The sequence below is a fragment of the Cynocephalus volans genome, chromosome 6, assembly GCF_027409185.1.
Source record: "Cynocephalus volans isolate mCynVol1 chromosome 6, mCynVol1.pri, whole genome shotgun sequence".
Taxonomy (NCBI): domain Eukaryota; kingdom Metazoa; phylum Chordata; class Mammalia; order Dermoptera; family Cynocephalidae; genus Cynocephalus; species Cynocephalus volans.
Window position 1 is genome coordinate 145,453,626 of NC_084465.1, and position 21,176 is coordinate 145,474,801.

The 21,176-nt window shown below is 35.9% G+C and overlaps 1 protein-coding gene across 5 annotated transcripts in view; it reads right to left on the minus strand.

Annotated features, from left to right (window-relative positions):
* Nucleotides 1–5,658: 5,658 nt before the first annotated feature.
* MASTL (microtubule associated serine/threonine kinase like) overlaps nt 5,659–21,176 on the minus strand; it is a 32,167-nt gene continuing 16,649 nt past the window's right edge. The window contains exons 7-13 of one of the 5 annotated variants that reach the window (XM_063100437.1): nt 19,379–19,551; nt 15,750–16,895; nt 14,567–14,705; nt 11,615–11,629; nt 9,528–9,641; nt 9,337–9,438; nt 5,659–5,983 (exon numbers count right to left, since the gene is read on the minus strand). In XM_063100437.1, coding sequence (XP_062956507.1) covers nt 5,826–5,983; nt 9,337–9,438; nt 9,528–9,641; nt 11,615–11,629; nt 14,567–14,705; nt 15,750–16,895; nt 19,379–19,551 — 1,847 coding nt within the window. In that variant the 3' untranslated portion in view covers nt 5,659–5,825. Of the gene's footprint in view, nt 5,984–9,336; nt 9,439–9,527; nt 9,642–11,614; nt 11,630–14,566; nt 14,709–15,749; nt 16,896–19,378; nt 19,552–21,176 lie in introns of all 5 variants that reach the window. The other 4 variants (XM_063100440.1, XM_063100438.1, XM_063100441.1 and 1 more) reach the window with 4 other exon arrangements.

Sequence of the window (21,176 nt, forward strand, 5' to 3'; positions counted from 1 at the left end):
TGATCAACTTTTCTGTTTCTTTATTGTAAAACTAAGTTAAAAATAAAAGGTTAATGAGAAATGATATGGTTTTTATTACTTGTTAACTATTATTGTTTTGATAATGTACTGAGGATTAAATGAGAACAAATAGTAGGAATTTATAAAGTAATTGTGACTCAAAATAAAGTCATGCTATTATATATAATTTGATAAAAGTCAGAAACTAGAATGAAATTTAACTCATTTGGTCATCTGGTTGAGAATATCAGTGATTTGGTAAAAATCTTAGTTTCAGTTCTTTCTATTTTTATTTCATTTTTTAAAAAGTAATAGACTTTATTTTTATACCACTTTTAGCTTTATAGACAGTTTATATACTCCCCCGAAGTTCCTCCCATTATTAACATCTGACATTAATGTAGTACATTTGTTACAATTATGAACCAATATTCATACATTATTATTAACTAAAGTTTACATTAGGGTTCACTCTTTGAGTTGTACAGTTTTATGGGTTTTGCCAAATGCATAATGTCTTGTATTCACTACTACAGTATCATACAGAATAGAGGACACATCTATAACTTGTAACTTCTATAGATGGTGATAAAAGTGATGTAAACCACCTGTATCATTTAAGATACCAGTGTTCTGATGCATGTGATAGAAACCCAACTTCAGTGGTTTGACCAAATAAGTGTGTTTTTTTTCCCTCATGTACAAGAAGTCTGGAGGTAAGAAGTCTAAGCCTGGTAAGGTGCTTCCACAGTAACATCGGGGTGCAAGCTGCTTCTTTCTGTTCTCCCATCTTTGGTGTGTGGTTTTGTCTTCATGCTTGCAAGATGGCTGCTGTACATCCAGATCTAATGTTTACATTTATAGGCAGGAAAAGTGAATACTTCAAAAGTTTCATGGAAAAATGGAATTGAAAGATAGTGCAAATCTTTCTGTTGACTTTTTGAAGTACCCTTGTATTATTCTGTCTGATCAGGAAACAGAAACCTTCTTGAAAGTCTCACACAGGAGACTCCTTCTCACACCTCATTAGCTAGAACTGAGTCTCATAGTCATAGCTTTGCCTATAAAAATATTTTTTCAAGAATAAAATCATTCCAGTTTATATAGATAAAATTTTATAAGTATAACTTAGCTCATCTGTGGTAGGAAAGTCCATGTCTTTGGCCTTTCTCTCCTTTTTTTTTTTTTTTTTTTGTAGCTGGCCAGTAAGGGTATCTGAAACCTCTCCTCTGTCCCCTCCCCTTCCTTTGGGGAGCTCTTCTTCCTCCACTCAAATCAAGTGATTTTGGTGAGACTACTAAATGGAACATTTAGTATGCAGCTATGTCCATTCCTGCCCCACCCCAAGCCACAGTAATGGGCACGTGACTCAAACCTGGTAAGTTTATGTCCCATTCTCCTGACCGCATCACAAGTCTGGGGATGGGCATAGGACCATGTGAGGAAAATAGAATAATCAGGCCCCCTTGCCTCAGATCTGTTTGGGGGGTGGTGCAGAACATTCTTTGTAAACAAGTTGTGTGTGGGCAGAGTTAGTGCACTTGTGCGCCCATGTATCTTTTTAGTTTGTGCTATTGTGTGTTCTTCAGTTTGTGAAGGAGCAGCTGAATGGCATAGAGCTCGTGTCTAAAAATAGAGCATGTTTACTTTGCTGGGAGCTGCTCGGTTGAGTTTCTCTTTGGGCTGCCTAGCTCTGAGATGTGTGTGTGCTGAGTAAAGACTGTTATTCCTTCAGCCAAGGCTCCAAGGTCCTTTTTCCTGTTACCTAGCTCATAGACCTGCATGTAAAGGGTTTCTGACCCAGTCTGGACAAGCGGCTTGAGGGGTCTGTGAGCTCCAGACCCAGCCCTAGCGCTACAGACCATCAGTGAAGCAGTCACAGTTATTCTCTGGGATTTATTTCATGGAGGCTTTTTCTATCTCTCTCTCTCTTTTTTTTTTTTCTTAAAGATGACCGGTAAGGGGATCTTAACCCTTGACTTAGTGTTGTCAGCACCACACTCTCCCAAGTGAGCCAACCAGCCATCCCTATATAGAGATCTGAACCCTTGGCCTTGGTGTTATCAGCACCACACTCTCCCAAGTGAGCCATGGGCTGGCCCTCTATCTCTCTCTTTAATAGACGTTATTTTTTAGAGCTGTTTTAAGTTCACAGCAAAAGTGGGTGGAAATACAGAAAGTTCCTATAAGTCCACTCCCCTCGTCCACACAACCTCTCACCATTATCCCTGACAGAGTGGTACATTTGTTAGAATTGATGAACTAATAGACATATCACTACATTAGTGTTGTTGACTCCTGGTTTTGTACATTCTATGGGTTTTGATAAATTTAAAATTACATGATTCACTGTTATAATATCAGAGTAGTTTCATTGCCCTAAAATCCTCTTGTGCAGCCTATTCATCTCTGCCTGCTAACTCCCTGCAACCACTGATCTTTTTTGTCTCCATTGTTGTGCACTTTCTAGAATGTCATATATTTGTTTTTGTTTTTTTTTATTTTTTAAATTTTATTTTGTCGATATACATTGTAGCTGATTATTGCTCCCCATCACCAAAACCTCCCTCCCTTCTCCCTCCCCCCCTCCCCCCCAACAATGTCCTTTCTGTTTGCCTGTCGTATCAACTTCAAATAATTGTGGTTGTTATATCTTCTCCCCCCCCCCCCCCGGGGGGTGGGTGTGTGTGTGTGTGTGTGTGTGTGTGTGTGTGTGTGTGTGTGTGTGTGTGTGTGTGTGTGTGTGTGTGTGTGTGTGTGTGTGTGTGTGTGTGTGTGATAGAATGTCATGTATTTGGAACTATAAACTATGTAGCCTTTTCAGACTGGCTTCTTTCACTTAGTAATATCACTTAAGGTTTCACCTCCGAATAATATTAATTTTATGGATGTACCACAGTTTATTTGTTCACCTATTGAAGGACATCTTGGTTGCTTCCAAGTTTTGGCAGTTATGAATAAGCTGCTATAAACACCTGTGTGCAGGTTTTAAGTTTTCACCTCATTTAGGTAAATACCAAGGAGCATGATTACTGGATCATATGCTAAGAGTATGATTAGTTTTGTTAGAAATCACCAAACTATTCTAAAGTGGCTGTACCATTTTGCATTCCCACCAGCAATGAGTAAGAGTTCCTGTCAGTCTGTGTCTTTGCCAACATTTGATGGTGTGTTTTGGATTTTAGCCACTCTGATAGGTGTTGTGGTATCTCATTGTTGTTGCATTCTCTTTCTCTCTGAACTGTAGCCCGCTAAGGTTATATTGTCCTACCCTAGAGGTTCTGGGAGCCATATCTCTTGCCAGTTGGAGGATACAGATAATAAAGCCAACATGGAAACCTAGAAACTTAGACAAATTAAAGTCAGAGCCAGTGAGGAATGTTCATGTCTCTTGATCCAGTTAACTCTGAAAGCACTACCCCCCTCTCATTTGTTTACACGAGTTAGTTTATTAGTCAGGGTTCTCCAGAGAGATAGAACCAATAGCGCGCGCGCGCGCGCGTGTGTGTGTGTGTATTTATTAGGGGAATTATTAGGGGAATGGGTTCATATGATTATGAAGGCTGAGAAGTCCCATAGTAGGCCGTGTGCAAACTGGATGCAGGTAGTGTGGCTCAGTCCAAGTCCAGAAGCCTCAGAACCATGGAAGCTGGTGATATAATTCTGTCTGAGGCCACAGGCCTGAGAACCTGGAGGTGCTGCTGGTGTAAGACCTGGAACCCAAATGCAAAAGAACCCTGAGTTCTGATGGATAGGAGAGAAAAGTGTGTACTAGCTCCAGCAGATACATTTGCCTTTTCCTTCCTTTTTGTTCTCTCCAGGCCCCCAGCAGATTGGATGGTGCCCACCCATATTGAGAACAGATCTTTCCCACCTAGTCCACTCAGGCTCACATGCTAATCTATGGAAACACTCTCACAGATACACCCCCAAATGCTTTACCAGGTGTCTAGGTATTCATTACTCTAGTCGACACCTAAAATTAACCATTACGTGTTTGCATACATATATACACCAATTGTCAAAACCACTTCCATTTTTCCACTGTTCTTGTTCTCTCAGGTTTTTCCTTAATAAGTGTCTGAATCTACAGCATCTTGGCAGATGTAAATTTAGGTAATAAAATCACTTGTTTCCAATAAATACCATTACAATCTGCCTTACCTGTTGGCAGAATGTCAGATGACTAGCTGCATATGCTAGGTCTATAACAGCAAGCTGTTTGTAACTTTCCACTCAAGGGCACCGTCTTCTTTATTGGGAATAGGCTCATTGTATATTTCCCCAATTATCCAGTAATATCTCGAGTCTCTGATAAGATTGATAATCCTGGGCAGTCACTAAACTGGCTTGTTCCCTAATCTGGCTCTGCTCATTCTAATTCTCCAAAGTAATCACTATATATATATATATATATCTCCAATATACAGGTGAGCCATCAGTGGCTGAGTTTAACCTGCCCAAGGCCTTTTAACATGACAAAGTGATGGTTTGTACTATTTGTGCTTGATCCCAAAGACTTTTTTCTTTTAGCTACTTGGTAGTAAGGAGGGCAATAGATAATTCTGTGCTTTCACCTAATTAAAGAGAAAGATGTAATTCATATTAATTGAGTTGTAACAACGGTATTTTGAACATTAGAAAGGGTGACTATTAGGAGAATCAGATCTAAGTAGTCATTACTAAAACAAGCTCAGTAAAACCATTAACCTATGGATTCAATTATATAGCACTGATTATAATGGTAATATCATTCACTGTAACAGTTTGAAACTTATCTTTGTCTACTACATTGTAACAGGGCTTGTATTGGTGTAATGGAAAGTAAAAACACTAAAGCCAATGTGCAAAAGGAACAATAGTATTTAATAGATTATTAGCAGAAAACTCACATATGCTACATTTAAATTTGAACTTTGCTCACTTGGGGGTTAAGTATGCTGAAACCTCAGTGGATTTAAGATGATTTGTGAAGCTGAATCTTGGTTAATATATTTTTAAAAGAATAATGTTGACAGATAATCTGTTTGTTACAGTTATATTTATTAAGCAAAAGTAAATTGTTTTTTTTAAAAGGATAAGTCCATTTCTCATAATGTTTTAAACAAATGACTCTAAATGTAAAGCATTACATTTTCTATTAAAATTGAACAAGCTATTAAAATTGCTAGAGTATATCACAACTAATCATTCCAGGACTATTTTAAACAAACACCTATTGTAGAGCGAGCACCAAAAGCAGTCAGGGCAGCAAAACTGTATCATCAATAAAGTAATCTTAGTCCTTTTATTCATTGCTCATTCCCCAAAGGAGTTACATTATTGAGCCAAGGCATTTTCTAGTTGCATTTTTGAGGTCACAAATGTGGCCTTAAAGGATTGTCCTTGAGACCATAGCTTTTGCAGACGATGTGCAAGTAAAATTACAATCAAATGAAACTACAGTTTTTTTGATATTTTAACACCAAGCTGAATGGTGCACTGAAATCAACGGATAAGAAGAAAATCAAGTTTATGGCTCTCTCTCTATAGTAGTAGTGTCATTCTAGTTTTATTGATGCCTTGCTTTTCATAAAGTGCAGTAAACAAAATAAATACGGTGAAAAAAGCTTTGAAAATTTATATACAGTCATGAGATTAAGATAAATTACTGATTATATTCCTTTTAGCCTTTGAACTCTGTGAAAGGTGTCATGTACATTACAAGCTCATTGGCCCAGGTAAAATAATCATTTTTGCCCTTAGATCAGTCTAGTATTAAGGAGTATATAATTATGTCAGCTTATTCTATAACACGAGGTTAGACTAACAGGAAAATTTATGTGCTATAGACTAAATCCAGATACAGTCAGGTGCTGAGCATTATTCCTGGCTTCAAAATAGGATGTATCTGTTTCGTCATCTGGTTGGGGTATGAAAGGCATAGTTTGATGCTGCAGATTTTCCCAGTCTACATCACTGAAGAGAGGATGATGTTTCAGCTCTTAGGAAAAATATAAAACAAAACAATATTATGACACCATTGCCTAAATAAGTACTATTTTATAGGAATTAAAAAGAGAATGTCTCACATATACCTTGCCCCATTTTATTATGCCAGCTTTACAGACATTTGTTTAATATTTGTGTCCCTATTAGGCTACATACTTTACACTAGGCATATGACAGGTGCCTGGGTTGTATTTGTCAAACGAATGAATGAACGGTTTATCTTAACAGAAGCTTATTGTTCTACCAGCCTGCATCACAATCCCTGATTTGACAGAAGAGAACTTGGCCTACTTCTTGCTCCCTGATACACCTTCCGTACTCCTGATCTTCCATGATTAATTCCTGATCTCCAATTCTCATTCCAAGGTCTTGCCACCTGTTTGTATCACTGCAATCCTTAGCGCTATCTATTGCCCTAGATAACTTTGGCATGAAGCTCATCCTCCACTCCCTTACTTTCTTCCCTATGCTTCATCCTTATCCTTCATGGTGATTTCAAAAAATACGTTGATGACACTTCTGACACATTCTGTTCATGGTTCTTTGACTTCCTTGTTTTCACCAGCTTGCATCTCTACAACATACTGACTGTGTAGCAGTATGTCTACATCCAGAATCTTTATATCACAGCACTGCTCTGCTTACAAGATCTCAGACTTTGCTCACCTCTTTAACTACATTTATTACTTGTCATCTTTCCTATTTCTTTTTACCTAGTGAAAACAAAATATGCTCTTTTGACTACACTGTGATATTTAGTTGCTAGACATAACCTTTCCTTTCTTCAATCCTTCACTTTATAAGGCAACAATAAAGATGTTGACAAACAACAAAGTAATAATAAAGGCAGTAAAAAGCACCCCCTCCCCAAACGTACCCAAATTTAAGGAAAACGTTGGAAGAAGACTACACAGATAGGAAAGAATAATGTGTCTGTATTGGGGATGATGGGTTGGGAGATCAATATGTTTACAAGTTGATTTTCCCCTAAACTATTATAGTAGGAAAAGGGATAAAAATAGTAAAAATAATTCACATTTACAGCATTTTTTTTTTTTTTTTTTGTCGTTTTTTTGTGACCGGCACTCAGCCAGTGAGTGCACCGGTCAGTCCTATATAGGATCCGAACCCGCGGCAGGAGTGTCGCCGCGCTCCCAGGGCAGCACTCTACCAAGTGCGCCACGGGCTCGGCCCTACAGCATTTGTTTCTTAATGTTCAAAATAAATAACTGAGCATGGGATATTTAAAAAATTACTTTAGAAAGCAATTTTCAACTGGGGTGATTTTGCCCTCCAAAGGACATTTGGCATTGTTTGGAGACATTTTTGGTTATCACGACTTGGGGCATACAGTGGGTAGAAGCCAGGGATTCTATTAAACATCCTACAATGCACAGGACAGTCCCCACAACAAAGAATTATCTGCCCCCAAACGTCAATTATGCTGGAGTTGGGAACCATTCTTTAGAAAATGGCTATTATATATTGTAATTTGCTCAAAATAAGTGGGGCAGAAGAACAACATTCTTACTAATGACACCACAGATTTTTGTTTCTCTGATGAACAATTTACATAGCAAAGTAGATGACGGGGGTATTTTTCAGTTAAAAAACAGTTGCTTCAACACAAACTAAACTAGAATTCCTTTGTGGGTTCAGTTTAAAAATAAATGAATAGAGTTATGATGACAGGATCATAACGCTTCCCATCATACCCAGATATCATAGATTACCAGTCACTTCTACAAGTTTTCTGCTTCATTAAATGTTCCTGTCAGCAGAAAAATTCGAGAATTATTCCAACACACAATATCTTAGCCCATTAGAATATCACTATAGCCTGAAACTTTCACTTCTTAAAACTATTGCTACCATGAATGTGGCCAGAAAGAATTATAAGTTTTAGATATTACCATTAATTATCTCTAATTTTTTCTTCTTTTAAGCTGGCAATTGTTTTTGCCTCAAATGTGTTTCATGCTGATAGAATACTTTTCCAACCAGCAGTATAATAAGCTGATGTCTAGAGTCCTATTAATAATAAAGTCTTTACTCAATTTGAGACTGATTAAGTAAGTTAGGGCTTAGCATACATTAGGTATTCAATAAGAATTAGCTTTTAAAAAAAAAGATGACTAATCCCCCTCATGAATGATAGTGTTTTATAATAGCAATCTGACCGATATGCTGCTTTCAGACACTCAGATCTATTCTGAAATAACATTGCAAGGATTCAATATGTCTGAAACCAATGCACAATGTTTGGAGTTGAAATTTGTGGGTATCTGTGTGTTTCAAACAGCTTAATTTAAGTCTTAATTGTCTTGAGAAAGTTAGAGCTGAGTTTTCAAATGTCTGCTCCCTCACTTTACATAGGTTTCTGCTCCAATCCGAGTCCTTACAGAGGTCATCCTGACCACCCTATCTAAAAAAAATCCCGCCATACAAAGAGAGTGTATCTTCTCACTCTGCTTTATTTTTCTTCATAGTACTTACCACTACATGGCATTATGACATTATGTTATGGCTGTATTTGTTTACTGTCTGTCTTTCCACTAGAATGTAAGTTCCAGGAGGACAGGGATTTGAGTCTAGTTTATCCCTAGAGTTCTCCCACTGTCTGGAGCAATGTTGCCTAGCAGGTAGAAGTCACTCTATAGGATCCGTTAAATCAATAAACAAACAAACAGTTGATCTTTTTAGAGGGAACATCTAGAAGCTGATGCCAACGACATATTTCTAAAGCTTATTTTTTAAATATACCCTACTTCACACGGAAATGCATTTTGGAACATAATGTTTATTTGTCTCTATATTATTACCTCATCTTGTTACAAAGAGAATTTTAAGGCAGCTGCTAATGAGATTCACTAGAGTTTCAAAATTAGGGTTTAATATACTCCTGCATTGAGAAAACCATTGAATGGTTCATAATGTACCAAGTTTTTCTTATTTGAGGCAACCTGGGACCTGATACATTGGTCAATGAATAAAAGTATCAGAAATGAAGCAACAGGAAATTATAGAACAGAAGAGATTTCCTGCATTTGTTGATGGTTAACTTTATCAGGCTTTGAAACACCCAAGACACTAATGAGATTGTTTCAGGTGCCTGCTTGAGATTAATAAAATTCAATGTGTGAATATTGTAACTTGGCCACATGGGATTTTAATGTAGAATAAGGACAAATAGATCAATGTATATCTAGAGGGCAAAAATAAACTGAATTATTTTAGTACCGATTTAGCAGTCAGATTTTCTGTAGTATTGTATTGAAACTTGATATTTTTATTAATATTCACCAACTGGAACAAATCATGAACAAGCTTAACACAAAACCATACCTTTCATTCCAGCTCTCTTTGAAACATCAGTGGTTAAAAGCATTTCCACTGCACTTTGAGCATTATCAGATAACTTTTCTTCACCTTCTGGCCAAGGGATATCTACAAATATACAAATAAGCTTGTTAATCACTGCTCAAAATAATACACTGAGAGAGATGAATATACCTTAATAGGAGAAAAAGAATCACCTCTTTTCAGAATATTCTGAAATACTTGTTGTGATGTTTCATCATTGAAAGGGGGAATTCCTGTTAGAAATTCGAACAAGCAAACTCCAAGTGCCCACCAGTCTACTGCAGGACCTAGAATTTAAGAGGAAGCAGCTGAACTTGCAAGCATTTTCTATGAATATTTGATCAACTAAAATATTAATACATGGATATTTGGGCATAATCAAGGCATTCATCGCCTAAGGCTTTCTTCTGTCTTCATAAAGTAGAAAAACCCAAATTACCTTCATTTAAGCAATATGATATTACTTTCTATCTTCCAAGGTTAGATTAGCAATTACCACAACTAGTTAAAGAAAAGTTAAAGCCATCTTTTTCATTTGTTAATAACTTCTGATATTCTATATAGTTTACGTGTTCTAAATCCTAAAATAGCACCAAGGAGTGCATTTAACCTAAAAGTTATTCTCTAAAATAGGTAGATGACTTCTCAATTTCACATCAGGAAATGATAACATTTAGATGATTTTTCTGCATTCCACATTTTTCGCACAAGGTATGAGATGAGGCAGAAACATTTATACTAATTGGAGGATAGCATGGTAACTAGGGAAAGCCTTAATTACAGAATGTTTTAATGTGGCTTTATTCCTTTTAAGGACGTAGAGGAGAGGGACTATTTAGTGTAACAAAGAATATTCACTTAAACTATGGCTTGCAGAGGAAATTAGATAAGTCTTAATAAATAGGTAAAACTGATTTCCAAACAACATCTTTACTGGAAGCAACATTTATATACAATGAAGTTTTTAACAATGATTTTATATATATTTTTTGGCTGCTGGCGGTATGGGTATCCGAACCTGTGACCCTGGGGTTATAAGTCTCTCCCTCCTTTTATTTATTTTTTTTGCTGCTGGCTGTTACAAGGATCTGAACCCGTGACCTTGGTGTAATAGGCTGCTCTCTCACCAAGCTAACCGGCCAGTCCTAATTTTAAATATTACCTTAAAAACTGGTGTATACTTTTGTTTAGTTCTGCCTGTAAATAAAGTATTTCCTAAACAAAGACTAATTTTAGCTGAAAAATGGTTAACTTCAATATAAATTTAGAATAGAAATTCTAGTCTAGTGCAAAATTTGCCTACAAATTGCTGTTTAAAGACAATTTCTTAAAATTCATTATTGTGGTTATGCGACTGCCACCATTCTATTTTAAAACAAGAAAGCCCTGTGGAATCCGCCATTAGCAAAAATAATTGCATGCATTTAGAGTGCCTTTTTACCTGCAAGCCACGTAATCCCATCTTCCCTTTAAGGAACAAAAGATGCAAATAGTCTATAGGCTTCTATTTCTACGGTAATCACTATAAAAACGTACAGACCACCTCAGTTAGTAGACCTGTAAGCAGCACTGAGAAAGAATTGTTCCAATGGATTAGATAATATAACCAAATAACAGAAAAGAAGGGAGAAATCAGGAAAAAACACATTTTTATTTGTTTTACTTAGGTTAGAAATTAGAACCCTTTTCCCAGCTCAGCCAAAACGTACTCATGTTAAAAACATACAAGATTTCTCCATGGATATGTCACACATACCCATATACTTAAGTCAAAGTCTAATAAGATCACATATTGTGATAAATCTTAGCAATTATAATATATATTATTAACCAGAGAAAAACAACAAACTTGTTTTATACTACTGGCTTTCTAATGCAAAACCCAATTCTGTAACTTGTAGAAATATATTGATATTGATATTGTTTTCTAGTAATAATGAAAAGATTTAGAAAATTCAAGCCCTTTCATAGCTCCTTATTTTAATATTTTTATCAAGACTATTTCCTGTTTTAACTAAATAAGGTTTTATCTTCACTCTATGCTACCTTTAAAAATTATGAAAAATGCCACATGCCTATAGTTATTTTCATAAAGAACCATCTCTCTGATGTCCTGCTCAGAATATAGAAGACAGTTCATTTTTTTATTTTATAAGTGAGCTGAAAGAGAAGAACTTTTTTTGTGCAATGTGATCTAGTTATACTTTGACTCTTCAGTTTAATATGCTTTGCCATCTACTTTATAGAGAAACTCACTTACCCAAAGTCAGAAATCCTGCATGTAAGGAAACAGTATTAGGTACATTGTATTAAAACTATGACTTCATTCCCTCAAGATTCCATGACCTGGGCACCCGCTATTGTGCCAGACATAAGGAATATAAAGGTGATTAAGAAAACATCTTTCCCCAAGGAGAAAACCACCTGCTCTGGGAGAGACAATATAGATGATTTTAACACAGTGTTAGAAGAGCTGAAACAAAAATACGCACAAGAAGGTGTAGGAAACTCAAGAGAGAGTACCTAAGTCAGCTTGGCTGAGGGGCAAAACCATGGAGGATATGAGGGAGGTCACAGTTGAGCCTTAGGATATTGTTTAGCTGAGGTAGCTAGATGTCTTGCTAAAATAGTATCAAGATCCTATAGAATCTTTAAATTTGAAGCTTACTTTCACACTCTATCTTAAGTTAGAGATAATACGAATTATAGTATAGAAAATGGACTAGCAAATCTGTGAATTAGCAAAAGGGGCACTGTACAAAAATCAGTTAAGCATTCATAGGAACTTGCTTTGCCTAAGAGCGAAAGGGGAATATTAAATGTGTCTATTTCCAATACTGTAGAAATTATTAACAATAGTTACTGAGTACTTCCAAGGAATTTAGGAGAGTTATGTAGAAGGCAGAAAATTTACACCCTGCTTTTAGGAAATTTTCTTAACCTTTTATAGTGGAGACAAACATAACAACTAATTACAACACAGGCACAATGACATATGTTTTAAACAGTTTCTAATAAGGTGATATGGAAGTGAGTAATTCTCAGTAGTTGATCAAGGAATGCTTTATGGAAGAGGTAACATTTGAACTGATGATGGGATAAGAAGACATTTGACTAGAAGATAATTGGAAACTGGCTCTTCTCAACCAAGGCAAAATACAGATGCAAAATAAGAGACCTGAAAACTAAATGTATTTCATTAAGAAATGGAATGAGAGCATAAGGCATATAGAGGAATTCTTCGAGAGATGAAGCTGGTATGAGAGCTGAGAGCCTCAAATGTCGTGATGAGAAATTTGGATTTTATTCAGTAGCTAAGAGGAAGCCACCATAGCTTTTTGAGGAGGGAAGCAAAATGAACCATGTATGGTTAAGGAAGAAAAATCTGCTTGCAATGATTATAGACAATAGAATGAAGTTGAGGAGACCAGATAGAAAGCCACTAAAGTAATGACAGAGAAAGATGAGGTTCTTACAAAGAACAGTGGCAGAGATGAAAAGGAGAGGAGCAATGCTGCAGAGATTTAATTAACTGTATTTAAATGCCTGAATGTAGGGACAATGACTGTGTTACCATGAAAATGGTGAAACTGAGATAGGCAACAGAGGAAGAGCAAGCTGAATGACAAGTCCAGTTTGACACACAACATTTGAAAGACCAGTAGAATATTGAGTAGGCAGTTTGGTCGTGTCTGCTGACAAGAGAAAAGGATTAGAGAGAGAGATCTGGAAATCATCAACATGGAGGTGACAACTGAAGTCACAGGAGTGAAGAGATTAACAGGAAGCACGTGTAGGAAAAAAGAGTAAAGGGCAGAATCCTGAAGAACTTTTATACTACTGTATTTAGAAGAAATGAGGAAACTGAGGAGGAGCAACAGAGGTAGGAGGATGAGACTGAGAAGAGACTGTTAGATTTGACAATAAGGACATCATTGGTGATCTTTAAGAAAAGTTTCCTAAAGAAACTACTGAGAAATTTTAATCAAATTGCCAGAGCAAAAATAAACAGGCAAAGAAGAGGCAACCTTTGAGAAGTTAGGCAATGAGGTGAAAACAAGGGTGGGAACTTATTTTCAGGTTGAAGATAAAAGCAGACAAAGAAATAAAAATAGAAGGGGCGTGAGAAGATGATGAAACAGACGGTCATGAAAGGAGCCCAAAGAAAAGGAAAGAAATTAACATCAAGATGTAGAAGAAGGGGTTCATGTTATGGGTTGAATTGTGTATCCCCCAAAAAACTGTTCAAGTCCTAATCCCCAGTACCTCAGAATGTGACCTTATTTGGAAATAGGGTCATTATAGATGTAATTTATTAAGTTAAGATGAGGTCACACTAAAGTAGGATGGACCCCTAATCCAATATGACTGGCTTCCTTATATGAAGTCAGCCATGTGATGATAGAGACACAGGCAGGCACCACCATAGGAAGAGGGAGGATCAGAACGATGCATCTGCAAATCAAGGAACACCAAAGACTGCCAGCAAACCACCATGAGCTAGGAAGAGGCAAGCAAGGATTCCCCTACAGTCTTGAGAGGGAGCACAGCCCTGCCAACACCTTGATTTTAGAATTCTAGCTTCCAAAACTGTGAGCCACCCAGTTTGTGGTACTTTGTTACAGCATCTCTAGGAAATGCATACAGTTCACTTCAGAAGGTAGGAAGGGAAATTTTTTCAGAGAGGAAAGGGAAGAAAAGAAGATAGGTGAAAAGTCATCTTTTTATTCCTTTCTTAAGTTCCATTTTGAAGGATGGTTCATTTCTGGTTTGACCCTTTTGGTGAGGATATAAGTGAGGGTAAGTTGTAAACAGGAATAGGCTTCTGCAGACTGAACAGAAGTTTAGGCCTAGCACTGTAGTCCTGAGCTCAAACTAGATCATGCTTGAAGAAACGTTTGGAACAAAGACAATATAGGGAATGGGACGTGGGGCTTCTCTGGATCCTTGAGACTAAACCAGAAGGCAAATGACAAATGACAACATGTCCTTCAGCATCTGGTCTTTTACAATCAGAGAATAAGACAGCCCTGGCCATTTCTTTTTTCTTTTCCTATAATAAACGACATATGCGTGAGAAAAGAGTATTGCATAAGTTCATTTTCTTTTATTTTAGGTAATCTAATTAACAAAGAAATTTAAATCAATTTTACTTCAAAAGATAATGTAGTGATAGATAACACTTCAAAGACTCAGGACATGTATGCCTTACCATGGGCCCTGCCTAGTAACAGCTCAGGTGCAAGGTAGTCTGGGGTTCCTAGAATTCGCCCATCATCCACAGGGGCTGCCCCTCTTCTCACACTCTTTGGAGTTCGGTATGGAGTTCCTGACTTGATCTGATTCGGTGTCTGCTAATTCAAAAAGAGTTTAAGAGGCAACAGATATCTTAATTGTTTTTACAATGAATAGAAATCCTCAAAAACAAACAAAGCTATATCATAGGCTGCTAGGCATTTACTCAAATCCTTGATCAGGTTTGAGAATGGACTAAGACCTAGTTACAATTATGAAAAAGTCCTTATATGTAATGAAGTTCAGTAGCTTAGATAACGCCCACTATCTCAATAAGATCTGGATATGCAAGAAACAATGAAAAAATCCATAAGAAAAATTTCTTGATAGCATGGATTAATACAAGCTTAAGAACAGACATTGAGGAAGGCTGTGATTGACAAATGATTGAATTATTAGGACAATATATAAGATAGAACCAAATATAAATAACCTCTTGTACTAAATGGCATTTAAAAGTTCTTAAGATAATTTGCTGTCTCACAACAATCTTGTGAGACTAGCAGGACAGGTCTAGGTTATCCCCTACAGAAAGCTGGAAAAACAGAGGCTCTGAGGTTAAGGGACTTCTAAGTGACTTAATAAGTTCTGGACAGAAAACCCAAGTCTCATAACCTAAATTCTGGGTTTACACATTTTATATTATGATGTCTCTCCAAAGGAAGAGAAAAAGTGAAACTTTGGGTTTATAAATGTAAAGGTTTAGAAAATAAAAACAAGATTTGAAATATATATTTTTCAACTTTTTGTCTATGAAGAAAAGAGACCATCCAAATACGTCCTTGGAAGGCAGTAGTAAAATAGACTTTAATTTTGTATCTCATAGTATTGCTGTGATCAAGTGAAAATATGTGGTTGTGTTTTCTTAGAAAAGTATATAGGGCTATACAAATGGAAGGAGGCATTGTAGTAAAGAATAATAAACATTACTACCAGCTTTACGTTCCTGCATAAAAACTTCCAAAAATCTATAGATTCTCAACAAGGAGAACAAAATTATATGATTAATACCATTTAGTCTAGCTCAGAGGCAAATGTCTGCCTTGATTGTTTATCTTTCTAAAATCCAAAGAACAAAGTGTTAGAAAGTTGTAATATACCTGATATGGCATATAGGATCTTCCTTTTTGAGTAGGGGTTACAGCCATGGGATATGAACCACTATAAGCACACGAAATATCCATTGCATCTAAACAAGTAATGCTCATTTTGGATGGCTCTGAGTTACTAGATGCATTAATATGACTGTTAAAACTTCGAAAAGCTACAGCACTTCTTTTAGACAGAGTTAACATTTTCAACACCTCTGAAGAAGGAGCTAACATTTTTTGGTTACTGTCTTGGACAGAAGGGTTCTCATCACCTTTAGGCAAGGTATTTTCTTGGCAATTTGGTGATTCAACAAGTAGATCTGCAATATTTGATTCTTCAAAAGAGGATTCTTTGATGCTTTTATCTGGATCTAAGGACTGCCTTTCTAATGAACTTTCCATTATAGAACTTCCAGGAAAAGATGAATCAGAGTCCATACAAATACATTTAGAAGCTCTATCATCATCAGAACAAAGAAAACTAGAACTTAAGTAGTCCTTCTTATTTTTCTTTTCACAATCTTCATCCAGTTCACACATAAGGTTTTTTGCTATCATTGGTATAGGTAATTTTTCTGGTGTTTGTTGTTTATCAATAAAAGAATTGATGATGTTCTCCTTATTAGCACAGTCATTTTGCTGACTTCTATATATTGAAATCTTCAGGTCCTGTACTTTGGCTGTTAAGCCTGTACTTTGATTTGTGTAACAATCTATCATGTCATTACAATGCTTATACTCTGCACAAATTTTTTTATTCTGTATAGTTTCCTGACAAGGACTGGAGTCAATCAACTCAAAATTTCTTTTTAAACTTCTTTTCCCAAGGTGCTCTTCAGACATGACACCAGAATCCATAGCCCACTGATCTGACTGATAGAAACCAGGCTGTCTTGTGTCAGTGGCCATATTTATATTATTTATATCCAGTTTTCTTGCTTCCCAAGAAACTTCCCCAGAGAAGCATTTTTTAGCAAGGTTTACACAAGAGAGCCCAGTGGTAGGATTGGCACTACTGTTATGAATGGGAGAAAGGACTAACTCAAGATCCTTTTTATTAAAACTTGCAGTCTCGATGGCATCTGTAGGTTTTTCACATAACTTTTCAACTGTATTCCAACTCATCCTTGTAGAGCCCAATGCCTCATCATTTTCCTAAGAGGAGAAAAAATACTTGTTTTAGTTATATAAAGCTGAGATTCTTTGACCTTTTAAACCGCGGTCCACTTAGGTAGGATAAATGATCCCATATACTACTATGCTACGTATTCCCACTTTTAAATTGAACAAAAGAACAATGATAACAGAATTAAAAAGCAATATAAGTCTTGGATTCGATCCCTGTACTGGCCAGCTGCCCCGAAATAAATAAATAAATAAATAAATAAATAAATAAAATAAAAAGCAATATAAACAATTCTAGTACAAGTTCATACATATTATGTTGAATGAAACACTGGCCTAAAATTTAAATCAATTATTCTATAATACTTACTTTGATAGTGTATTACATGTTACTTAAACAGAACAAATTAATAGGTATTCATATTCAGGCAAATTTGGAAGTAAGGCTACATTATGAGGGTACTTCAAAAAGTTCATGGAAAGCTTTGTATTGTCTTTTAATTCCATTTTTCCATGAACTTTTTGAAGTATCCTCATATGTATATATATATATGTATGCTTTGCAATAGGGGTATGGATCATTCTGTTTGGAATTGCAAAATGCACAGGGCTTGAAGTCTAGTCAATGAAAAACTACAGGTCAAAAATATTGTTAATGTAAACATGTATAACTTCACACAAGTATAATAAAATCAAGCTGATAAGAATGAAGTTAAACTAATAATAACTTATAATTAACAAAAATAGCAGAAATTAAAATTCTTTGTCAACAAAATGAATTGATTATGAACCGGTAACAAAATGCTTTCCTTGAAAACTGAATTCCAAATATCTGTGGGTGCTCATGTGCACTCAGACCTTTGCAGATAGTGTTGCAAATTGATGCACAGTGATCAGGATTTGTACAAGATTACTCAATTAGAGTGAGTCTTCAGCAAAGTCTAACAGTGCCTATTTTTGATGTGTGAATATCAAACTTTATTAACTATCATTAGCTTACTTAGTAACAATAAGGAGCACTTAGTCACAAGCAAAAAGAATATTCCAAATTACAGCTCACTTATCTGCAAGCTCAGAAAATGATGCATCTGGGGATCAGTACAAGATTTATCAGAGGGTCCTTTACGGTTCATTATCATATCACTCTGATCATAACTTGAGAAGTGCTATTATAATCTGATCATTGCATTCCTCAGGGATACAGAAGTGGGAAGAAAAAGGTAAAGCTGTGTGTAGTTTGAAGTAGTACACAGCATGCTTTCTTGAATAGGGAAGAAGTGAAACAGCAATACTAAGAATGGAAATGTTTATCCTGCAGCATTAGCTATACTACAGCGTATAAGGAAAGGAAAAAAAAATATTGAGAAACTCTGCCTTAACTAAGAGTTAAGTTGACCTTGCTAATAAAAATACAAATATCCAGCAATAATAAAGAATATCATATTACTGAAAATAAGGAGCAAATATAATCCAAATTATTTTATCAAATGGAAGTTTTAGTCTTTGTGTATTACAGTTATTCTAATCTAACATTTATCAGCATTCTATGAAGACTTTATTATAATTTTAAATTTTAGTTCCTAAAATCTTTAATACCTATTAGCTTTAATAATTTTATTTATTTATTTATTTTTTTTTTGTCGTTTTTTCGTGACCGGCACTCAGCCAGTGAGTACACCGGTCAGTCCTATATAGGATCCGAACCCGCGGCGGGAGCGTCGCCGCGCTGCCAGCGCAGCACTCTACCAAGTGCGCCACGGGCTCGGCCCAGCTTTAATAATTTTAAAAAGGCAAAAGCAGAGTATATAAATTAAGTAAAAGAACTTTAAGTAAATCCATTCATTTGGCAAACAATCTCCTCAGAACAGATACTTATAAGGGCGTATACCCACATTTTTGTGGTCTAAAAGTAATTTCTTATCCAAAAGAGTTACCATTCCATTACATGAGAAACTGGTGGAAAACAGTATACACATTAGTAGAGAACAGTATACAAGTTAGTAGAGTTGTAAAATGACATAAGTGAAAAAAAAAAAAAAAACAACCAAAAAACCAAGAAGGTAATGTCTATATCATTGTAGGGAAGTTAAAAAAAAAAAAAAAAAAAAAAAAAGTCCACCTAGAAGCCAAACATTTACTATCAATTTACTGCAAGAATCTCATTATGCATCAAACAAGAACGGGCCAGCCCACTTGGGAGAGTGTGGTGCTGACAACAAGCCAAGGGTTAAGATCCCCTTAACGGTCATCTTTTAAGAAAACAAAACAAACCAAGAACAATTTTGCAAGTGAATGAGAAATATTTCCAAAGAATTTTACAGAATATACAGGAAAATTAAGAATCTTTTATATTACCTTGACTGCCATTCATGTAACAATTTCACTTCCTATGGAATTTATATGAAACGGTATAGTGTTTCTATCGTTAATTTGATGTACATAATTGATTTTGGAAGCACAAAAAAAGTGATAAATTTAATTAATTAATAAATTAAGATAAATTTCCCTCTCACCTGGCAATCCTTTTCCCATTTGGGACTGCTGTGGCATTCTGATTCCACACTGGATATGAAGGCTTGGGACTGACTACTGGCACTGGACGTAGCCAGCCTTTTCCTAGACTGTAGTAGATTAGAAGTTAGACACTTCACAGGTATATCTGGATTGCAGGCAAGTGTTTCAAGACCTGTATGGAAGAGAAAATATTGAAGCTTATGGCACAGCCTTCTTTGTTCCTTACTGAACCTGAATCTTTAGAGATAATTAACTTTGGCAATAATTAGTTAAATACTATCCAGTGCACAAGAATGGCTGCAGGTATTTCTGGAATACTTCCCATTATGTTTAAATGCATAAATGGTTACAAATACAAGAACTGCTCTGAAAGTTAGAACAAGACAAAATCCCCTTAACATTCGTAAAGTAAAAATTGGGACAAGGGAATTAATTTATAATTAGGAAGAAATCAATTTTGAGCATCCATGATCCAATTTGAAATTCTTCTTGATAAAGGAACGTCACTGATGTGCTATAAGGTTAGAATGTGATTAAATTTACTCAATTCAACTTGTATTTAATTAAAACTGTAACTTTATTGTAACACTGAGGTTCATGTGCTTAGAAATGTGAATTATACACATCCATAAGGGGTTTTCTTAACACTACTAGATAAAGCAAATAAATAATGGTAAATTAGTTAATAGCAAGCCAATGCAATAAAGTAGCATCATCTACATGATACTTGCTCCTTTACTGTATATAAATAATAGTGCTAAAAACGGTTGCTTCTCAATTTATAATTAGACACAGTAAGACAACTGCACTTTTACTAATGATCATATGTTGATATACAGATTTTAATGTGTATATAAGAAGATAAGTATATATTGTTCTCTCTTTCCCAAAAAGAGTGAACATGATCTTAATTTCAAGGAAATTCTTAGTCTTAGATCTAATAAGTTGTAGAACTTTAAAGCTGAAAGAAGAATTTTGAAGTCCATCTAGTCAACTTTCTTTTTGGCACACAAATCCTCTCAATGGAATTCCTGAAACTGACTGGACACTGACCTTGATTTGACTAAACTGCTCAGCTGCCTTCCCCAAGTTACATGGGAACTTGTGTCTAAATTAAATGTCATGTGAGTGCTGTATACCTGCTAATGAGTTCTATTTGCATTACTGATATGATCCAATCATCGCCTACTTTGGAACTTTTGACAGCTCCCTGTTTTCTACAGGGAAATCCTAGCTTCCTTGTAATGACCCTTGATCCTTCCCCATCTACCTGCCAAACTTCCCTCCCCATTGCATATGCTTCCCATTCCCATGCATCACATTTAGTCCCTATGGTCCAAAGCTGGAATATACTTCCATAGGTCTGTGCCTTTGCAGATGCTACTGCCCCTATATGAAATGCCTGTTTTCACTATACTTGTAGCTATGAAGTTCCTGCTTCCCTTTCTGGGTCCAGTGTGGTTGTCACTATATCTTTATTTAGAACCATTCCAGATTCTTCCCAGTTAGCATCTATCACTTCATATGTTGCATCTTGTATCCCTCCTATGGCATTTAATTTATAGGGTTGTTATTGTTATCCCTTTATCCCAGTCCTCACCACAAAATTACAAGTTTTTCTGAAACCAGGACCTCTCGTACTCATTTTCATATTCACTCAAGTGACCCAGCACAATGCCTTGCATCTACCTAGTTCTGACAAGATTAAAGAACGACTAAAGGAGATACAATTATTTTTCCTGAAGAATAAGTCTATAAATAACATTGGCATATTTTTTATTTTAACAGTCTTCTGTT